The sequence below is a fragment of the Leptodactylus fuscus genome, chromosome 9, assembly GCF_031893055.1.
Source record: "Leptodactylus fuscus isolate aLepFus1 chromosome 9, aLepFus1.hap2, whole genome shotgun sequence".
NCBI lineage: Eukaryota > Metazoa > Chordata > Amphibia > Anura > Leptodactylidae > Leptodactylus > Leptodactylus fuscus.
In genome coordinates this window covers 30,856,267-30,879,861 of record NC_134273.1, presented here as the reverse complement: position 1 = coordinate 30,879,861, position 23,595 = coordinate 30,856,267, and the positions used below count along the sequence as shown (strand labels likewise).

The 23,595-nt window shown below is 44.5% G+C and overlaps 1 protein-coding gene across 2 annotated transcripts in view; it reads left to right on the top strand.

Moving 5' to 3' along the window:
* The window catches only part of CACNA2D3 (calcium voltage-gated channel auxiliary subunit alpha2delta 3), a 662,271-nt gene that overhangs the window by 302,368 nt on the left and 336,308 nt on the right, over positions 1–23,595 (top strand). For both annotated transcript variants that reach the window (XM_075287892.1, XM_075287891.1), the window contains exon 7: positions 22,636–22,767. In XM_075287892.1, coding sequence (XP_075143993.1) covers positions 22,636–22,767 — 132 coding nt within the window. The remainder of the gene's footprint in view (positions 1–22,635; positions 22,768–23,595) is intronic.

Below are 23,595 nucleotides of genomic sequence, written 5' to 3'. Positions count from 1 at the left end.
GGTTTCCCCCTTAACGAGTTTATGTTCCCCATAGACTATAATGGGGTTCGAAACCCATTCGAACACTCGAACAGTGAGCGGCTGTTCGAATCGAATTTCGAACCTCGAACATTTTAGTGTTCGCTCATCTCTAATGTTGACCCTGATTTTTCATCCAAATTGATGAAATTCAGCACTTTTCAAAAAATACTTTCTGCTGTGTGATGTGGGTTTGTTGTGGATTAGTTTTCCTCCCTTTGCCTATAAGTCATTTTTCAGTACCTCCCTGTGTCAGGATCTGGATGTGTGAATTTCACATCCCCTTTAATCTTTCAGTCATGCATCTCCTAACCAACGCTGAGAGTGACAGGTATTAAATTGGTACAAACATCCGTACTACTACTGATAAATATTTTTTACACCCCTGTCAGTTTTGTCTTTGACAGGGCGCTTTTATTAAATTTTACTGATAATCACAATTCATCTTGGGAGAAGGAAGACACAGTATGTGCAAATATCATCATGCAGGGAGGGTTATAATATATATACACAGTACATAGACCATATAATATACCCCCCACCAAAAAAAAAATAAAATATATATATATATATATATATATATATATATATATATATATATATATATATACTCACCGGCCACTTTATTCGGTACACCATGCTAGTAACGGGTTGGACCCCCTTTTGCCTTCAGAACTGCCTCAATTCTTCGTGACATAGATTCAACAAGGTGCTGGAAGCATTCCTCAGAGATTTTGGTCCATATTGACATGATGGCATCACACAGTTGCCGCAGATTTGTCGGCTGCACATCCATGATGCGAATCTCCCGTTCCACCACATCCCAAAGATGCTCTATTGGATTGAGATCTGGTGACTGTGGAGGCCATTGGAGTACAGTGAACTCATTGTCATGTTCAAGAAACCAGTCTGAGATGATTCCAGCTTTATGACATGGCGCATTATCCTGCTGAAAGTAGCCATCAGATGTTGGGTACATTGTGGTCATAAAGGGATGGACATGGTCAGCAACAATACTCAGGTAGGCTTTGGCGTTGCAACGATGCTCAATTGGTACCAAGGGGACCAAAGAGTGCCAAGAAAATATTCCCCACACCATGACACCATCACCACCAGCCTGAACCGTTGATACAAGGCAGGATGGATCCATGCTTTCATGTTGTTGACGCCAAATTCTGACCCTATCATCCGAATGTCGCAGCAGAAATCGAGACTCATCAGACCAGGCAACGTTTTTCCAATCTTCAATTGTCCAATTTCGATGAGCTTGTGCAAATTGTAGCCTCAGTTTCCTGTTCTTAGCTGAAAGGAGTGGCACCCAGTGTGGTCTTCTGCTGCTGTAGCCCATCTGCCTCAAAGTTCGACGTACTGTGCGTTCAGAGATGCTCTTCTGGCTACCTTGGTTGTAACGGGTGGCTATTTGAGTCACTGTTGCCTTTCTATCAGCTCGAACCAGTCTGGCCATTCTCCTCTGACCTCTGGCATCAACAACGCATTTCCGCCCACAGAACTGCCGCTCACTGGATGTTTTTTCTTTTTCGGACCATTCTCTGTAAACCCTAGAGATGGTTGTGCGTGAAAATCCCAGTAGATCAGCAGTTTCTGAAATACTCAGACCAGCCCTTCTGGCACCAACAACCATGCCACGTTCAAAGGCACTCAAATCACCTTTCTTCCCCATACTGATGCTCGGTTTGAACTGCAGGAGATTGTCTTGACCATGTCTACATGCCTAAATGCACTGAGTTGCCGCCATGTGATTGGCTGATTAGAAATTAAGTGTTAACGAGCAGTTGGACAGGTGTACCTAATAAAGTGGCCGGTGAGTGTATATATATACACACACACACACACACATATAAAATGCAATAATATCCTGTTCTTGGAGGTAGACATAAAATAAAAAATAATCATAGGAATATTCATAAAAAATATAAAATAAATTTAAAAAACTTAGATAAAAAAGTCCAATAAATCATACTTTGGAAAATAAATTTAATAACTATTTATCTGAGAAAAAATTAGCATAATAAAATCCTTAAAGTCCTTGATCTTCTCCCTTTGACTAAGTTGATAAAATGTCTATTCAGCGATATTTGTTATTGCAAGAAAGAAAAAGGGTCCATTCACACGGAGTAACGCGAGGCGTTTTTTGTGCTTATTTTGTGCTTATTTTTACGGCTGTAAAAAGACGTTTCCATTGAGTTCTATAGTAAAATACGCCTGTATTTTTACGTCCGTAATTTTACATCCGTTATTTTACGGACATAAAATTGCAGACGTAGAAATACAGGCGTATTTTACTATAGAACTCAATGGAAACATCTTTTTACGGCCGTAAAAATAAGCACAAAATAAGCACAAAAAACACCTCGCGTTACTCCGTGTGGATGGACCGGAGCTTTAGATGTGTATTAGCTGTAGGGTAGTCAGAAATGTATCCCATAATTTCCATATTTTGCAGCTTCTATTCAGTTTCTGTAACTGTATATTTTCTCCCTAGAGTAGAGCTTTAGGACCAGGATGTGTGCTGATCAACTAACTGCTTCTTCCATAAGGCTTGATCTCAAGTCTATGGTAAGGGGGCCCCCTAACCTGTCCTGGATCAAGAGAGACAGTGCAGCATTTCGGGTACTATCCTGCTGCTCCGGGTGGAAGGTCCAAATATCAACTCTATCCGCATCTTTAGAACATAGATATAGTGGAATATAATAGTGGAGAGTTTTGGTTGTGTTATTGAAGACAAGCTTTTCATTTAATGACAAGGTTTCTGGAAAATTGTGGCGAACCCTCTGGTGGTGTAAGAGGGATTGGATTTACAATAAGATTCTGCAGACAACTGTCAACCTGAACATAAGATTGTATCTCACAGTATTCATAACTAGAGATGAGCGAACACTAAAATGTTCGAGGTTCGAAATTCGATTCGAACAGCCGCTCAATGTTCGTGTGTTCGAACGGGTTTCGAACCCCATTATAGTCTATGGGGAACAGATACTCGTTAAGGGGGAAACCCAAATCCGTGTCTGGAGGGTCACCAAGTCCACTATGACACCCCAGGAAATGATGCCAACACCTCTGGAATGACACTGGGACAGCAGGGGAAGCATGTCTGGGGGCATCTAACACACCAAAGACCCTCTATTACCCCAACATCACTGCCTAACAACTACACACTTTCCACATTCAAAAAAACCTCTATCAAAGTGGGAAAATACCTGGAAACCTTCTTTACTCCCCAAATGGATGGACACAAACCCCAATTTAAGCTAAACAAACAGTAACAACCACCCCTTTAAATCACGTTCCCCATGACAACCACAAATGGAATAGGCAATGGGAATTCCAAAAGCCCTCACCCTTAACTGTCATTTTGAGTGTGTGTGTGTGTGTGTGTGTGTGTGTGATATGTGGTAAGACCTTCCAAAATTCACTTTTCTAGCCCTTAACATGAGCCCTTCCAAACAAAGTTACATGACCTTAAGCTGAGCTACCAGCAGAGATTGAGGCCCTTGGCATGAGTAGAGCCTTGCACCAGCAGTGTTTTTGGCACTTAGGGTGAGTTGAGCCTTGTACCAGCGTGTGTCCCTTAACATCAGGCGGGCCCTAAGTTCTGCGCTTTGCACAAAAGTTCCACATTAACTAGGCTGAATGGTACAAAGATTAGTAGGCCCGAGAACCAGGAACAGGTCTTGCAATGGCTGTCGGATAACGCTTAAAGCACATTGTCCACCAGCCAGGCAGCCTCTACCTCCTCTTACCCAACAGTCTTGTCCTCCTTCCACCCAAAATTCCCAATCTTCCCAGAACAATAACCCCAACTGTCCCTGCTCCCCAGAGCTGTTCTCCCTTCCTTTGACTGTACCGCAACCTGCCCCTCCATTTCGCGATTCCACGGACCTAACAGACGAGTATCTGTGTCCAGATGCTCAAACACTAGAGTCTCCTCCATTCCATCTCCGGTCGATTTGGTGGCGGATGACCAGCAACCCACCCTCATCGACGACGATGAGACGCAGTTGCTGTCAGGGCAGCCAGTTGACATGCGCATTGTGCAGGAGGAGGAGGCGAGACAGGAGTTGGAAGAGGAGGTGGTGGACGACGAGGACACCGACCCCACCTGGACAAGGCAGATGTCAAGCTGGGAAAGTAGTGTGGATGTTGAGGCAGGTGCAGCACCAAAAAGGGTAGCTAGAGGCAGAGACATGTCCAGAGGCAGAGGTCAGCTGCTTTGCCGAAGCCAGGCCAGACCCGGAATGTCCGAAGATGTTCCCTTTTGTACCCAGCCCAGAAAAACTCCCCCATCGAGGGCACGTTTCTTGAAGGTGTAGAGTTTTTTCAAGGAATGCGCCGAGGACAGATATAGTGTCGTCTACACAATTTGCCTCTCGAAATCGAGTAGGGGCCCTGAGAAGAGCAACCTGTCCACCACTTCAATGCACCGTCATTTGGAATCCAAGCAATGGAATCAGTGGCAGGCAGCAACGGCAGGACAAACGTCGCCCGCCGTTCATGCCACTGCCTCTGCTCACAGTGCTGGCGATGCACTCCAGAGGACGAGCCAGGACATCACTTCATCTGCCTCCGCCACTTTGTTGACTTCTCCCTCATCCTCCCCTGTTTCTGTCTTATCTCCTTCTCCTGCACCATCAAAGGCACCATCAGGCGCTTCTTTACAACAACCCACCATCTCTCAGACATTGGAGCGCCGGCAGAAATACACCGCTAACCACCCACCCACGCAAGCCTAGAACGCCAACATCGCTAAACTGCTGGCCCAGGAGAGGTTGGCGTTCCGGCTTGTTGAAACTCCCGCCTTCCCGGACCTGATGGCAACTGTGGCACCTCACTATGCCGTCCCTAGCCGTCTCAACTTCTCCCGGTGTGGCGTCCCCGCCTTGCACCAGCACGTGTCACTCAACATCAGGTGGGCCCTTAGTTCCGCGCTTTGCTGCAAGGTCCACTTGACCACCGACACTTGGACAAGCGCCTGTGGTCAGGGATGCTGCAGTGCTTATCTTTAATGACAGGCAGGGTGAATGTGGTGGAGTCTGTTCCCCGGGTGCAAACTGGGGTGGCCTATCTCCTCTCCCAGGCCAAAATTCATGGCAGGAGTAGACTGAAACCCTACGACGCTGCAACCTCCACCACAGCTACTAGCGGCAAACGCTAAAACACTGGTGTGGGGAGACGTCAGCAGGCGGTGCTGAAGCTCATCAGCTTGGGGGACAGACAGCACAGTGCCTCCGAGGTCAGGGATGCCATCCTGGCTGAGATGGCATTTTTTTTTCCCTGCTACACCTGGGGCCTGGCATTTTTACGCCTGTGATAATGGCTGGAACCTGGTAGCGGCTCTGGAGCTTGCCAGCCTCCAACACGTTCCATGTTTGGCCCACGTCTAACCTAGTGGTGCAAAGTTTTTTAAAAACATACCCAAATGTACCGAAGCTACTGTTGAAAATGCGGCGCTTGTGCGCCCACTTTTGCAAGTGCACAGGAGTCGCTGCTAGCCTAAAAACACTCTAGCAAGGCCTACATCTGTCCAAACACAGGCTGTTGTCCGTCATTCACACACGCTGAAACCCTACAATACCATATCTTGAGCAGGGTGTGTGAGCTGCACAGACCTTTGATGGAGTTCCATCTACAAAACCCAAGGGTTCCTCAAAGTCAGCAACCAAAGTTTCTGCACCATGAGTTTCCAGGGGTGGCAGAGTTATGGCTAGGGGAAGAGGCATGGATAGGGATGATGTCTAGGGGCAAAAGCAGTGTGGATGTGGAGGCAAGCTAAGCAGGAAAAACTGGGGGTACAAGCTAAGGCATGGACTGGGGTGATGTCTAGGGGCAAAAGCAGTGTGGATGTGGAGGCAAGCTAAGCAGGAAAAACTGGGGGTACAAGCTAAGGCATGGACTGGGGTGATGTCTAGGGGCAAAAGCAGTGTGGATGTGGAGGCAAGCTAAGCAGGAAAAACTGGGGGTACAAGCTAAGGCATGGACTGGGGTGATGTCTAGGGGCAAAAGCAGTGTGGATGTGGAGGCAAGCAAAGCAGGGAAAATGGTGGCTAGAGGCAAAGGGATGTCCATAGGCAGCAAGGGCAAAGATGCAAAACTCTCCCGTTTCAAGAATTTTCCTGACTTGTTTCCCCACAAAACATTCCTGGGAGGAGGGCTGAAACACCACCCTCCTCCTCCTCCGCTGTTAGATTGACCCCAGCTACGAGCTGAAAACGCTGCAACACTGGTGTGGGGAGACGTCAGCAGGCTGGGCTGAAGCTCATCAGCTTGGGAGACGGACAGCACACTGCCTCTGAGGTCAGGGATGCCATCCTGGATGAGATGGCAATTTGTTTATCCCCGCTGCCCCTGGGGCCAGGTTTTTTAGCTTGTTGGAGGGCTCTGGAGCTTGCCAGCCTCCAACACGTTCCATGCCTGGCCCACATGTTCAATGTAGTGGTGCAATGATTTTTAAAAACATACCCCAAATTAGCTGAGCTAAGGGTGAAAGTGCCGCACTTGGACACCCACTTTCCCAAGTCTACAGTACCTGGAGCTAGCCGCAATACACTCCAGCAAGGCCTACATCTGCCTGAAGCACCTACTGTTGTGCGAGGTCACCACACGCTCTAACCCTAGATACCGTATGTTCAGCAGGGTGTGTGAGCAGCAGAGACCTTTGATGGAGTACCAGCTACAAAACCCAAGGGTTCCTCAGAGTCAGCTCCCTCACTTTCTGCACCATGAGTTTCCATGGGTGGCAGACTTATGGCTAGAGGCACAGGCATGGATAGGGGTGATGTGTAGGGGCAAAAGCAGTGTGGATGTGGAGGCAAGCTAAGCAGCAAAAACTGGGGGTACAAGCAGCCGGTGACATCATCACTGACAAGCACAGCTGTCTGTCAGCTGACAGGCTGACTTTCACCAAAATGAACAGACAATGGATAGACTCATCATATACATGTCAGTTACATGACAAATTTAGTGCAATTTGCAAGTCCAAGATGGTTTGGAGATCTGCGGAGAGGAATCTCACCACCTCTTGCGGGTGCCATCATTTGGAAGGCAAGCCCTGGGCTCAGTGGGTGAGAGCAAGCGCAGGATAATCGTCGTTTGGCCTGGCGGCCACTGCCTCTTCCACTGTTGACAGGGCTGGCGCTGCAGTCCAGACCAGGAGCCAGGACACCTCCACATCTGCCTCTGACACTTTGGGGAGTTCACCCTTATCCTCACCTTTTCCTGCCATTTCTCCTTTTGCCCGCGCCATCATGCGCCTCTTCCCAGCAACTCCCCATCTCCCAAGCCTTTCATTTCATGCTAAAGTACAGCGCAACCCACCCACATGCCCAAGGCTTCAACGGCCTCATCTCAAGAAATCTGGCCCAGGAGATGTTGGAATCCCGGCTGGGGGACACTCTGCCCTTTTTGGGCAGAGTGTCTACTGCGCCACCGCACTGTGCCGTCCACACCAGCACTTTCCCCCAAACATGAGGCGGTCCCTAAATTCAGCGCTTAGCCCTAAAGTTCCATGTGACCAGTTACGAATGGACAAGTGCATGCGGACAGGGACGCTACCTTTCAATTTGGGCACAGTGGTTGAATGTAGTTGAGGCGTGGACCGGGTCGCAAAATGTGGTGGCCTGACTTGTCTCCCCACACAACATTCCTGGGAGGAGGGCTGAAACACCACCCTCCTCCGCTGTTAAATTGACCCCAGCTACGAGCTGGAAACGCTGCAACACTGGTGTGGGGAGACGTCAGTGGGCCGTGCTGAAGCTCATCAGCTTGGGGGCCAGACAGCACACTGCCTACAAAGTGAGTCATGCCATCCTCGATGAGACGGCAATGTGGTTTTTGCCACTGCACCTGGGCCCAGGCATGTTGTCATGTGTGATAATGGCCGTAACCTGGGATTGGCTCTGTAGCTTGGCAGCCTGCAACATATTCCATGCCTGGGCCACGTTTTTAACTCATTGCTGCTAATCTTTTGAAAAAGGTACCCCAATGTTCCTGAGCTACTGGTGAAAGTGTGGCGCTTGTGCGGATAGTTTTTAAAGTGTATAGTTGCCGCTGCTAGCCTCTATGCACTCCTACAACGCCTGTACCTGCTGGAACAACGGCTGTTGTGCGACGTCTCCACACTGCTGGCACTAAACATATCATGTGTTGAGCAGAGTGTGTGAGCAGCACAGACCTTTGATGTAGTTCCAACTCCAAAACCCTCGGGTTCGTCAAAGTCAACTCCCTCAGTTGCTCAACCATGAGTGGCCATGGGTGGCAGACTTATGTGAAATCCCATCCCATCCATTGCACTGGACACGAAACATTAGCATGCGCTCAGCACAACTTCGGATATGGCAGATGCGTTAAGCAGGGTGCAGGGTACAACACAGACCAGGCCCGAGCACCAGGAACAGGTGTTAGAAATACTGCAGCATCTGCCATTTCCTTCCAATTTTGGGGTTTTGGACCCGCCACCGACTTGTCTGGACCTAAGTGGGGATCATGAGACACAGTTGCCATCAAGGCAAGCTGTGGTCATGTGCGGTTTGCAGTAAGGGGGCAGTGCGCAATTGGAAGAGGAGTTGGTGGATGACGAGGCCACCGACCCCACATGGACAGGGGTGATGTCTAGGGGCTAAAGCAGTGTAGATGTAGAGGGAAGCTAAATCAACAAAAAACCTGGGTAGAAGCAAAGGCATAAACTGGGGTGATGTTTAGGGGTGAAAGCAGAGTAGATGTGGAGGGAAGCTAAGCAGCAAAAACAGTGGGTAGAAGCAAAGGCATGCAAAACTCTACCCTGTTGGAAGACTTATTCCTAGGTCTGGAACACGTTAATGGCCCCCCTGGACAAATTACTGCCACTCAGGGGCCTAGTGTCACCAGGAGGGACAAGTATAGGCGCATGTTGTGGGAATACCTGGCCGACACCAGCTCTGTCCTCTCCGATCCCTCTGTGCTCTACAGCCTAAACTTATTTTCTCATCTTTTTTTCTGAACTGCACATCTCTTGCCTGCTTCCTTTGGGATCTTAGAAATGGTGGTCCACTTCCACAGATGGTAACTTCAATAGACAGTGTAACGGGAGTAGCTGAGGGATCGCTGTCTTAACCACTTTTTGGCACAAAATTAACTTCCAAAGCCAAATATGGTGCAAGTATATGATGCAAGGACACCTACACACCTATCTCTGACACATTGGGGAGTTCACCCTCATGCGCCCTTTTGGCCTGCACCATCATGCGCCTCTTCCCAGCCACTCCACATTTCCCAAGCTTTTCATTGCAGGCAGAAGTACAATACAACCCACCCCCATGCCCAAGCCTGTAACAGCCTCATCGATAAACTGCTGGCCCTGGAGATGTTGGTGTTTGTTTATGCTTCTGGAGACCCAGGCCTTCCGTCAGCAGATGGCAGCTGGGGCACCTCCCTATGCTGGGCCTAGCCGTTACTACTTCTCTTGGTGTGCTGTCTCTGCCTTGCGCCTGCATGTGTCCCATAACATCAGTCGGGCCCAGAGCTCTGCGCTTTGCTGCAAGGTCCACTTGACCACCGACACATGGACAAGCGCCTGTGGTCAGGGATGCTGCAGTGCTTATCTTTAATGACAGGCAGGGTGAATGTGGTGGAGTCTGTTCCCCGGGTGCAAACCGGGGTGGCCTATCTCCTCTCCCAGGCCAAAATTCATGGCAGGAGTAGACTGAAACCCTACGAAGCTGCAACCTCCACCCCAGCTACTAGCGGAAAACACTGTAACACTGGCATGGGGAGATGTCAGCAGGCCGTGCTGAAACTGATCAGCTTGGGGGACAGACAGCACAGTGCCTCCGAGGTCAGGGATGCCATCCTGGCTGAGATGGCATTTTTTTTTCCCTGCTACACCTGGGGCCTGGCATTTTTGCGCCTGTGATAATGGCTGGAACCTGGTAGCAGATCTTGAGCTTGCCAGACTCAAACACGGTCCACGCATGGCCCACGTTTTCCAACTTGTTGGTGCCATGTTTCTTTGAAACCTACACCATTGTGCCTGATATACAGGTCAAAGTGGGGCCATTTTCGTAAGTGAAAACTAGCCTCTGCTAGGCAGAAAACATTCAGAGCACACTCCTCTCATCTTCGCACCGTTGGCTGGCGGAGGAAGACGAGGGGGTTGGAGTGGCATCTGATGTCCCTATCCCACACGAGGCTAGAGGGTGCACTTCAGTGCATCCCATTGCTTCACCACAAATGGTGTGAAGGGGAGTGGAAAATGGAGGAAATGGAGAGTGACCCTTACAGTTGGGGCCAGCAAAGGCATGCCAAGTAACACACTGGCACACATGGCTGACTTCATCTTGGGTTGCTTTTCAACACATATTTCACATCATGAAGAACAAATAATACTGGATTTTTTCAAGCCTCGAACCCCGGTCTAGGTCTAATGTCTGTTCCTTTCTTATATTAGGGGAGAGGGAAAAAAAAATTACTTCAGTGATACGTTTAGCGTACATAGACTGACTATTAATGTGTATCCCACTTAGTGTTGTTAGGGTTACACACCGTCACAACCTAGCTAAAGCTTCTATAGCTGTTAATAAAGTCAACATAACTTTACGGTATCCAAAAAGACAGCTGGTACCGACAGAGAGCAAGACAAATGTCACCCAAAGCTGTGAGCTCTGAACACCCACAGTGACTTTGGCGTCATCATCATTATAAGGGAGCGGGTGGTAATAAATAACTTGGCAGTGCCTAAAACCCAAAAAGCTTATACAACTATATTTACATTAAGATACACAAATGAAACTTTTCAGTAGCATGTCATGAGACAAGCTGATAAGCTCTTCCTTTGTGCAGTGCTATTTGAAAGTTAAACGCTGCCTTTATTTTAATTCTGGAGAAGGTGCAGACATTAGATTTAGAACATGTTGTCTTCATTGTCCAAATCCTCTATATAGGTAACGTGTTTTTCGGGCCGAGCTGTCTGGGAACGAGCTGGTGCAGCACTGACAACCTGGGTGAATATGGCAAGAGCCTGAGATGTAGGGTGAATGAATCCCCAAATTATTTGTGGAATTCCCAGTGAGACAATGGCACTGTATACCAGTAGCAAAAATTGTGGGTGCACGTAACCCCCATATATTCTTTGAATTCCCAGTCAGACAATGGCACTGTATACCAGTAGTAAAAATAGTGGGTGCACATAACCCCAATATATTCTTTGAATTCCCAGTCAGACAATGGCACTATATACCAGTAGTAAAAATTGTGGGTGCACATAACCCCAATATATTCTTTGAATTCCCAGTCAGACAATGACACTGTATACCAGTAGTAAAAATTGTGGGTGCACGTAACCCCCATATATTCTTTGAATTCCCAGTCAGACAATGGCACTGTATACCAGTAGTAAAAATTGTGGGTGCACATAACCCCAATATATTCTTTGAATTCCCAGTCAGACAATGGCACTGTATACCAGTAGTAAAAATTGTGGGTGCACGTAACCCCCATATATTCTTTGAATTCCCAGTCAGACAATGGCACTGTATACCAGTAGTAAAAATTGTGGGTGCACGTAACCCCAATATATTCTTTGAATTCCCAGTCAGACAATGGCACTGTATACCAGTATTAAAAATTGTGGGTGCACATAACCCCCATATATTCTTTGAATTCCCAGTCAGACAATGGCACTGTATACCAGTATTAAAAATAGTGGGTGCACATAACCCCAATATATTCTTTGAATTCCCAGTCAGACAATGGCACTGTATAGCAGTAGCAAAAATTGTGGGTGCACGTAACCCCCATATATTCTTTGAATTCCCAGTCAGACAATGGCACTATATACCAGTAGTAAAAATTGTGGGTGCACATAACCCCAATATATTCTTTGAATTCCCAGTGAGACAATGGCACTGTATAGCAGTAGCAAAAATTGTGGGTGCACGTAACCCCCATATATTCTTTGAATTCCCAGTCAGACAATGGCACTGTATACCAGTAGTAAAAATTGTGGGTGCACATAACCCCCATATATTCTTTGAATTCCCAGTCAGACAATGGCACTGTATACCAGTATTAAAAATAGTGGGTGCACATAACCCCAATATATTCTTTGAATTCCCAGTCAGACAATGGCACTGTATAGCAGTAGCAAAAATTGTGGGTGCACGTAACCCCCATATATTCTTTGAATTCCCAGTCAGACAATGGCACTGTATACCAGTAGTAAAAATTGTGGGTGCACGTAACCCCAATATATTCTTTGAATTCCCAGTCAGACAATGGCACTGTATACCAGTATTAAAAATTGTGGGTGCACATAACCCCCATATATTCTTTGAATTCCCAGTCAGACAATGGCACTATATACCAGTAGTAAAAATTGTGGGTGCACATAACCCCCATATATTCTTTGAATTCCCAGTCAGACAATGGCACTATATACCAGTAGTAAAAATTGTGGGTGCACATAACCCCCATATATTCTTTGAATTCCCAGTCAGACAATGGCACTATATACCAGTAGTAAAAATTGTGGGTGCACATAACCCCCATATATTCTTTGAATTACCAGTCAGAAACTGGCACTATATGGCAGTAGCAAGAAATGAGGGTATTTGTAACCCCAATATATTCTTTGAATTCCCAGTCAGACAATGGCACTGTATACCAGTAGTAAAAATTGTGGGTGCACATAACCCCAATATATTCTTTGAATTCCCAGTCAGACAATGGCACTGTATAGCAGTAGCAAAAATTGTGGGTGCACGTAACCCCCATATATTCTTTGAATTCCCAGTCAGACAATGGCACTATATACCAGTAGTAAAAATTGTGGGTGCACATAACCCCAATATATTCTTTGAATTCCCAGTGAGACAATGGCACTGTATAGCAGTAGCAAAAATTGTGGGTGCACGTAACCCCCATATATTCTTTGATTTCCCAGTCAGACAATGGCACTGTATACCAGTAGTAAAAATTGTGGGTGCACATAACCCCAATATATTCTTTGAATTCCCAGTGAGACAATGGCACTGTATAGCAGTAGCAAAAATTGTGGGTGCACATAACCCCCATATATTCTTTGAATTCCCAGTCAGACAATGGCACTGTATACCAGTATTAAAAATAGTGGGTGCACATAACCCCAATATATTCTTTGAATTCCCAGTCAGACAATGGCACTATATACCAGTAGTAAAAATTGTGGGTGCACATAACCCCCATATATTCTTTGAATTCCCAGTCAGACAATGGCACTATATACCAGTAGTAAAAATTGTGGGTGCACATAACCCCCATATATTCTTTGAATTCCCAGTGAGACAATGGAACTGTATAGCAGTAGCAAAAATTGTGGGTGCACGTAACCCCCATATATTCTTTGAATTCTCAGTCAGACAATGGCACTGTATACCAGTAGTAAAAATTGTGGGTGCACATAACCCCAATATATTCTTTGAATTCCCAGTGAGACAATGGAACTGTATAGCAGTAGCAAAAATTGTGGGTGCACGTAACCCCCATATATTCTTTGAATTCCCAGTCAGACAATGGCACTGTATACCAGTAGTAAAAATTGTGGGTGCACATAACCCCAATATATTCTTTGAATTCCCAGTGAGACAATGGCACTGTATAGCAGTAGCAAAAATTGTGGGTGCACATAACCCCCATATATTCTTTGAATTCCCAGTCAGACAATGGCACTATATACCAGTAGTAAAAATTGTGGGTGCACATAACCCCAATATATTCTTTGAATTCCCAGTGAGACAATGGCACTGTATAGCAGTAGCAAAAATTGTGGGTGCACGTAACCCCCATATATTCTTTGAATTCCCAGTCAGACAATGGCACTGTATACCAGTAGTAAAAATTGTGGGTGCACATAACCCCCATATATTCTTTGAATTCCCAGTCAGACAATGGCACTGTATACCAGTAGTAAAAATTGTGGGTGCACATAACCCCAATATATTCTTTGAATTCCCAGTCAGACAATGGCACTGTATACCAGTATTAAAAATTGTGGGTGCACATAACCCCCATATATTCTTTGAATTCCCAGTCAGACAATGGCACTATATACCAGTAGTAAAAATTGTGGGTGCACATAACCCCCATATATTCTTTGAATTCCCAGTGAGACAATGGAACTGTATAGCAGTAGCAAAAATTGTGGGTGCACGTAACCCCCATATATTCTTTGAATTCCCAGTCAGACAATGGCACTATATACCAGTAGTAAAAATTGTGGGTGCACATAACCCCAATATATTCTTTGAATTCCCAGTGAGACAATGGCACTGTATAGCAGTAGCAAAAATTGTGGGTGCACGTCACCCCAATATATTCTTTGAATTCCCAGTCAGACAATGGCACTATATACCAGTAGCAAAAATTGTGGGTGTATATAGCCCCAATTCTATTGCTAGGGGACTTGCAGGGTATTTCTGAGGTGAAGGTGGGGGGGCACACCGTTGGAACGGGGATTTGGGGTGTATATATGGGGTATACGGGAATACACTGTCAGTGTGTTCCATTCAGGATCCTGGGAAAGCTGGGTTGCGGCGATTGAGCCCGTCAGTGCCACGTTACACTGACAAGCTTCTCCCTGGAATTGAAGTTATATGTAAGCCCAATATATTCTTTGAATTCCCAGTGAGACAATGGCACCATATGGCAGTAGCAAAAATAGTGGGTGTATATAGCCCCAATCCTATTGCTAGGGGACTTGCAGGGTATTTCTGGGGTGAAGGTGGGGGGGCACACCGTTGGAACGGGTATCGGGGGTATATATCGGGTATACGGGAATACACTGACAGTGTATTCCATTCAGGATCCTGGGAAAGCTGGGTTGCGGCGATTGAGCCCGTCAGTGCCACGTTACACTGACAAGCTTCTCCCTGGAATTTAGCTCTTACAAGAGCTGTTGTGGTTGTCTTCTCCTTCCTATCCTAGCCTGTCCCTGCCTACCCAGAATCTAACCCCTAGCTAGCTGGACGGAAACCTCCGTCCCCGGTGAATTGCAAGCTCAGAATGACGCGAACCTGGGCGGCGCTGTTCTTTTAAATTAGAGGTCACATGTTTTCGGCAGCCAATGGGTTTTGCCTACTTTTCTCAACGTCACCGGTGTCGTAGTTCCTGTCCCACCTACCCTGCGCTGTTATTGGAGCAAAAAAGGCGCCAGGGAAGGTGGGAGGGGAATCGAGTAATGGCGCACTTTACCACGCGGTGTTCGATTCGATTCGAACATGCCGAATAGCCTAATATCCGATCGAACATGAGTTCGATAGAACACTGTTCGCTCATCTCTATTCATAACCTCAAGCGGTAAAATTCACACAAGATTTTTTTTTTCAAAATGGTGTAGATGTCCTAAAGGTCCTACAAAAATCACCCAAACATGTCCCTGGCTGCTCAGTTCCCCATTTACTTCTAATTTTTTGGTTCCAAATCTGGAAATAAAAGATCTTGATTTAATGTATAGTGTGCCCATCTACAAATATCTACACGATTTGGGCAAAATAAACAAAAATGTAGCCAATAATTTATAATAAATAGTCTTTAATGGATTTTGAGTCTCTTTAATATGCAAAGTTTTTGAATGTAAGTGATGGAAGAAGAGTCTGTTCTACCAAAGGAAAAGAAGACAGGACCTTTTTTCTATCTGTAGAAATTGAATTAGTATACAGTATCGAGATTAACGTATCAGAACCAGTAGATGGGTCCCATTTGTACTACTGTAAAACACATAAAAACATGCAGGTGCTAGCGGGCCCATCCATGGAAAGCGATGATGCACAATCATAGTATACACAGTGTTCCAGTTCTCTGTACAGGCTTTAGATTTGTGACTATGAACTGTGGAAAGCAATGATCTGACCCCCTGTTCGCCCTGGCAGCTAAATGAAATGTAACACCCTGAAACTTTGCTTTTGTTAACAATACCAACTTTTAACAATACCCAATTGCTAACTTAGAAACCGCCACGCTTCATTTACCTTTTAATTTTCAGTTTCACTGTATCCTCGTCGGTTCAGTGAAAAAGTATTTGGCTCTCATGGACGCGATTGAACACCAAAAGGGCCAGCAACGTCTACTAGTTTCTGGGCTATAAAACCTTCCAATAAATAAAACAAATACAAGACCCATATATATATTTCGTAGGAGAGGAACCGCTGCCACCAACAACTTTTCAAATGTCTTATTCATACTGTACATATCATGAGGCCCATTGGCATAACTATTGGGGTCGCAGCTGCTGCCTGGTCCAGAAGCCAGGGCGTCCCACCCTCAACACACTGGTGCTGGTTAAACTTCTCTAATCTCCTTTCTGACTTCCTTTGATAGCTGCACATCGTAAACTTATTTCCCATGGCCTCTGGTGCACTGGAGTGAGAGGACTTATGATACACAGCCTGCCACTGTCAGAAAGGAGAAATTTAGAAGTCGGTCAGCAGCATATAGTCCAGAAGGGATTCTGTGGGGTAGACTGTGGCACAAAAGGGGTCATTATCATTGTGTGGGGGGCAGTTTGTGTGCACAGACATGTTGTGAGCAAGTCTTTATGGAGCTCTTGATCCAGATAGAGAAATAAAGGGACATGTACATGGTGCTATAATGTATGGATGAAAATGCGGCCGACAGTTGTGAAGAGATGTTGCACAGGGCTCCCAAACTGAACTTTTGTACCAGGGCCCTTGACAAGCCTTTAGTTACTCCTCTGTTGATATCCGTAGAAATATATGTGGTGATACTGTTTTCCCACATGCCTTCAATATATTACAAATCCAACAAACAAAATGGACTGCTTCGTTAAATGGCTTATAGATTTTTATTGTACTGTACATGAATGAACTAGTCATTCACCCTCTCTAGTAACCTTTGTAGACGTTGCATTCAATATGACATTGATGATAGAATTGTAAAAAATACTACAGAATTACGATTTATATTGTCTACATACACATCATTCCTGACTTGAGCCAACTATTTTCACTCTCTAGTACCCTTCCGAGACATTTCAACCTGAATCACTCCAGTGGAAGAAATATACCTAGAATCTGTATAGAATAATGTTCAAGAATGAATATTTATATTGTCCAGAAATGTGGGTTCTATTTCCAACATTAACTTGTTATTCACTTTCTCTAGTAACCTTTGGAGACCTTGCAGCCCATATCATATCACAGTCATAAGGCAAAACTATAGGTTATAGTCATTTACTCTCTCTAGTAACCTCTGAAGACGTTGCAGTCAGTATGACATTGGTGCCGGAATTATATACTGTTAAAGAATACAGCTTATATTGCCCTTTTATATTTGAGTCATTTCTAACATAAGCTCACCATTCTCCTTCTCTAGTAGCCTTCTGAGACATTCCAGTCTGTATCACAATGGTGACAGAGGTATATAGAAACTAGACAGAAGTATATATGGTATATATAGAAACTAGACAACATACTGTGAAAGAATTTATGTTTATATTGTCCAGAAATGTGGGTGTTATTTCCAGCATGAATCAGTCATTCACTTTCTCTAGTAACCTTTGGGGACATTGCATCCTATATTACAGCTAGAAGATAACTGCACTCCCTATATAGGAGACAGATATATCTAACAATTATAGGTATTGTTACAAAGTATCATAAATCTTGTAGTCAGGGGTTGGTGTCTTTTTCGCATTTGCGATGGATATACCGGGAAATACATGAATAATGTATATTATGTCTACACTCCATGTATGAAAATATTACTTTCTAGATTTAGTCTTCCTTTTATAATATTAACTTGATTAATTGGAACTAATCCTATTGAAGTAATGGTCAGAATATGTTAAATAAAACTGGGCCAGATCATGGAAATATCCCAGAGGCCTTGTAACAGATTTCCCATCTTGTGGCAAAATAAACAGAAACTTGGCCAATAATTTAGAATAAATTGTCTCCAGTGGATTTTGAGTCACCTCACACAAGCGGAGTCCATTTATCTCCCTGCGCTCGTTCCAATACTTTACAAAGAACTGTCAAACATTCCTGACGGGTCTTGGAAGCAACAAATGTTAGATATCCGCACTTGAACATAAGATTGTATCCCACATTATTCGCAAACTAAAGCAGACGGTGACATTCACAAAAACAATTTCCTTCATTTTTTTTTTATAATAGTGGTATCCCTGGAGTTCAGTGATAGGAGTTATCTGGTCTTTCCTATATTTAGGGAATTCATGCTTAGAAATGACTGGGAATCAGTTTTGTAAATTAAAAAATCCAAAAATCACCATTTTTTAAAAAACATATTGCATTAATATTATAGAATAGTCGATGTATAATTAAGGATGCACTTTACATAGTAAATCAGGACTGTCTTGTATAGGGTCCAATTTTTCTCTCGCCTTGGACTTATTAGACTAAAACTGCAATAGTTGCTGGCTGAGGGCGGGTTCACACCTGCACCCGGTCTCCGCTTTGCCGGTTTCCGTCTCCTGTCCAGTTTCTCGGACATAAGACGGAAACCTGAGTCAGTTTTCAAACCCATTCATTTGAATGGGTTTGCAAAGTATCCACCTGTGAGTTTCTTCTTCCTCTCGGCGGCAAAACCGTTTTTTTTAACTGGACACAAAGTTGGACAAGCAAGGCTTTGTGTCTCGTTTAAAAAAAAATGGTTCCGCCGTGGAGACCAGAAGACGCTCACGGGTGGACACTGACTGCCAGGTTTCCGTCTCCTGTCGGCAGATGACTGAAACCCACAAAGCGGAGACCGGGCACTGGTGTGAACCCATCCTTCAATGCTAGGCTTGGCTGAACATGCATGCACAGCCATTTAAGACATTGGTGGGCCCAATACAAAGGTTTCATAAATGGGCCCACATGCTTCTTATGTTTAACTATTGGTGAACTCAAAGAGGGACAATTCCTAAATCACGATAATAACCCTTCCATGTGCCCTTTGACATCACCAAATCCAAGCACAACCCAACCATAGTATTGATGCTATTTTAATTTATTGAGATGCGCTAGCAGCGCTGCAACTCACATGAGGCGACCTGAAGCGACCGCTTTTTTGCATTTTTGCTTACCTAAGCCAGTCCAGGACAAGCTGTCCTGGACTGGCTTAGCATTACTGTCTCGGCAGCCTGGCACAGGAAGCGAGCGGTGGATTGGGGAGGCCCTGTGGATTTAGCTCTGCTCCAGCGACCTCCCCTCACACTCAGGCAGAGAGCAGGTATTCTCCCTGCCTGCTAATGCCGCTCCGCCACGCCCCCCTTCGCTCTGCCCCACCCCCTTCGCTCCTCCCGCCCCCTCCGCTCCACCCCCTCCTCCCGGGGAGGGGGGGGGGCTTTCTGTCGTCCGCCTCGGGCGGCAAAAAAGGTAGGTTCACCCGTGTGCACTAGTACAATGGATACAGAGCCATGTACCTCTGTATGTTGTTAGTTCTTCTCCAGATATCTATCATGGGGCAGTATGGAGCCTTTCGGTGACTTCCGCTTCACCCTTGTGATGCAATATTGCAACATGCTAACAAAATCTTTATCACAATAAAACCACTGGGTGGCGCACTTAGACTTAGACACATATAGAGCTAGTTCACACACAGTTTTTTGGCAGCGGATTTTGACACAGAATCTGCTTCAAAATCCGCCTGCCAAAACGGCTCTCATTGATTCAATGGTAGCCGCTCGCTTCTTTTTTCTTCTAGCTGGTAGCAGAAAAAAGAAGCAAAATGTCCTATCTTGTTGCGGCGTCCGCGTCCTGAGACTCCCATTCATTCGGGCCCAATCCGGAACGGGAAGCTGGTGCACAGCATCGGCATTCTGTCACGGCCAGCCGCACGGTATGTTCAAATGTGGAATCCATTTTCCGCCGTGTAAACATACCCATGGGAAGTTATTTTGTGACACAATATCACAAAACATGGACATTGTCAGACAACAGGAAGGACGCATCTGTAACTAACATTTTGCCTTGTTCTTTCCAAAGTTTGATCCAGAACCTCTTAAAACTGTATATTTATTAATGTGACTGGGAATAAGGAAGATGTGCAGGCAACAATAGATTGCCAAGTAACCATTTCATGTGAAAATCTATGAGAAAAGTGAACTTTATTATCATATACATATTTACGTATGCATATTATTTATGTGTTTACTAAGGCGAGTTCAAAGCTAAGCACTGGCGCCCTCCAGTGGCACAAGGCTACTATGCTGTCTCTTGTTGCAAATATGATTATGTAAGCATAAAACCATCAAGCCATATGACATATCAGTGTTTGTAGGGCTATTTTAAGACACTAATCTGTAAATTTAGGGTTTTCAAGAAAAGTCTGTATGGAAACCGACCATGGTTCCCAAATCTGCAACCTGGTTTTTCTTGTACAGAGAAGTTGTGGATTTTATCATTTCTATTGAATAATGTAAAATCTAGGGTGAATTTGCAGAACAATCCATTGTAAAATTTACTTATAATAGAAGTTATCTGGCCTCACCTGAGCTTTCATGTGGACTAATGATTTTTTGTGACAATCTGTGACCACTTCTCTATACACTAGATTAGATTAGATTAGAGGTTGCCCCATTACAGACATCTATTCCCTATGTGCTATCCACAGGATAGGAAATAAGTACGACATGGAATATTCTAGAGGGGGATTGTAAAAGTGTCTTCTTTAATGGAGATTTATTAGGAGAAAATTTATAAAACGCAGCATCAGCATAGGAATTTTCAGAAGAGAATGAATTACAAGCAGTTGAAAATTTAAAGGAGAGCTCCATTTTTAACTTATATGAGCATTTGAGGGTTTGTGCACTTATAAAAACCACTTTATTTTTCCAATGTACCATATATACTCGAGCATAAGCCGAATTTTTCAGCCCAGGTTTTGTGCTGAAAAAGCCCTTCTCGGCTTATACTTGAGGTTTTTTTGGCGAGGAGGGGGGGGTCTATGACCAGCCGCAATAGTAATGTATAGAATCTCCCATAAAATAGTGGGGGAAAAAAGCAGCTTTAAAAAAAATAAAGAAAATAAAAGTTGTAAATCCCTCCTTTCCCTAGAATACATATAAAAGTAGAAAATGACTGTGAAACACAAACACATTAGGTATCCCTGTGTCTGACAGTGCCCGGTCTACTGAATATAGGGGCTCTGCAGTGCTCCTGTTCCATCAGGAAGGGGTTAATAGGAGCACTGCAGATCCCCTATATTCAGCCAGACTGAATTCCAAGTGGAGGAAAGAAAACCCAGTCCTCAAGCTCAGGGAAGGGGCAGACAGACACCGAAACACTCCCTCCCCTTCCCCAGCACCTCCTGCACCCAAAAACTCCGACCATTTTCATTTTTGAAATTTTCCAGTAGCTGCTGCATTTCCCCCCTCGGCTTATACTCGAGTTAATAAGTTTTCCCAGTTTTTTGTGGTAAAATTAGGGGCCTCAGCTTATATTCGGGTCAGCTTATACTCGAGTATATACACTATCTAAAATAAAGAGATTAAGACCCCACGTTGTGGAAACGTAGCTTTTTTCGTTGCAGATTTTGTTGCGGTTTTTTGAGCCAAAGTCAGGAGTGTATTGAGCAGAAGGTAGAAGTATAAGAGCTTCCTATATACTTCCCATTCCTTTTGTGGTCATTCCTAGGTTCGGCTCAAAAAAAACGCAGCAAAATCTGCAACAAAAGAATCTGTGTTTTTGCCTGAAGCAACTTTTCAAACCTATCTTATTTTAACATATCCTACCATTTTGTGTATACAGCTGTTATAGGGAGTCAATGTGTCCCCATGGTTACAGACCACAAACAAACATACAGGAGTCTGATCATGTAGTCAAATTCTATTGCCTTGGTCTCTTACTTTCTGGTAACATACATGCAATGGTTTAGTAATAAGCAGGGGCAGATAAAACATGACTGCAGCGGCTTGTTACTTAGGGTCTTTATGAACTCTAGTGTGTGTTAAGGGGGATATACACTACGTCTGAATCAAATGCAACGAGGTGGCATTTGGGGGATGACCTATATAAATAAGGGGTGATGCTTATGGCAATTCTGTTCTGAATCTCTGAATGTGCTGTCCTCATAGATAGGTGGGGAGTATGACGGCAGGATCAGATTATATAGGTTTGTTTGCAGTCTGTAACCTTGGAGACATATAGGTCTACTTAGGATTTGCAAACCTAAGGTGTGGTTATACGGAGTATGTCACCAGAGCCAGATTATTAATCCAGTCTACAAATAAATAGGTTCGGGTCATATGAATCAAACAGTGTTTTCTTCTTCTGAATCGGTACCATCATTGCTGACATATTGCCATTTTTGTCAATATGAAAGTCAACTCTTGAGAAACGAGGCTGTTATCATTGCTCCAAAGAGTTAAGTGGTAACACCCTTGTTGCCCCAAAGAGCTCATTTGCATATTGACTTAAAAAGTGACAACAGACGCACCGATTTCGAAAGGCTATATACCATTTGATTCATATGACCCTAACCTCTGTCTGCATGGCTGGAATGATATGCCAGATTCAGGTAACAGACTCCCTTTAAGGTGATCGGACGGTCATTATTGATCACCAAATGTCCATTCTTTATCATCATCTATTCCTCTTTAAGGTTTACGATTTTTATTTTCTTTCTTTCCAGATCCTGAAATAGTGAATGGAATTTATTGGTCGGAATCTTTAAATAAGGTTTTTGTTGACAACTTTGACCGTGACCCTTCCCTCATATGGCAATATTTTGGAAGTGCGAAAGGATTTTTTCGGCAATACCCTGGTAAGGAGTTTACGATTTAATAAATGTTTTTAATAGCTGTTAGAAAATGATAACTGCAGCAAATGCAAAAAAATTAAAATGTAACAAAATCAATGAAGAAGGATCTATTGCTGGATATAGAGAGATAGAGTTGGCGGAGGAACTGGCAGGTTCTCTTTAATTCAGAAAAGGAAGAACCAGTTATACAATCCAACCCCTTGTTTATATTGCGGGTATTTTTTCTGATATTTTTATATTGAAGGCCTATTAGAATAGGTTGCCCATACCAGTCTGGTAAGGCTGAGAACCGGTGCCCCTACGGATCAGCTGTTTGAAGAGGCTGTGGTGCCTGGATCTTAGATGAGTGTCACTTCATTTTCACAGGCTGTGGTGTAACGTCAAGGAAATGGGATTGTGCTGCAATGCCAGCCACCACCTCTATACAATACACAGCGCTGTGCTTTATATGCAATGAAGAGGCCGCAGTACTTGTCTATGCACTTCAAAGAGGTGATCAGTGGGGGTAGCGGGCTATGACCACCAATGAACTGATGTTAGTTATCTAATAAATCATTTATCTCATTTTTTAAAACAATATATGTAAATAATTTTATATGAGAATAGCACAGCTCGGACTGACTGTAAGGCTATTATCTGCAGCAGGAGCATCCACCCCCCCCCCCCCACCCACCAACACACACATACTACTTTGTATGCTCTGCCTCTCTGTTCCTATCTGTTCCTTACGTATTGCACCTTTACATAGCTGAAATTTGGATAAGCATAGCAACAAGGATCTTGTCTCTGCTCTTAAGAACAGAATGTTTTATTGCATTTGACATCTTCGGT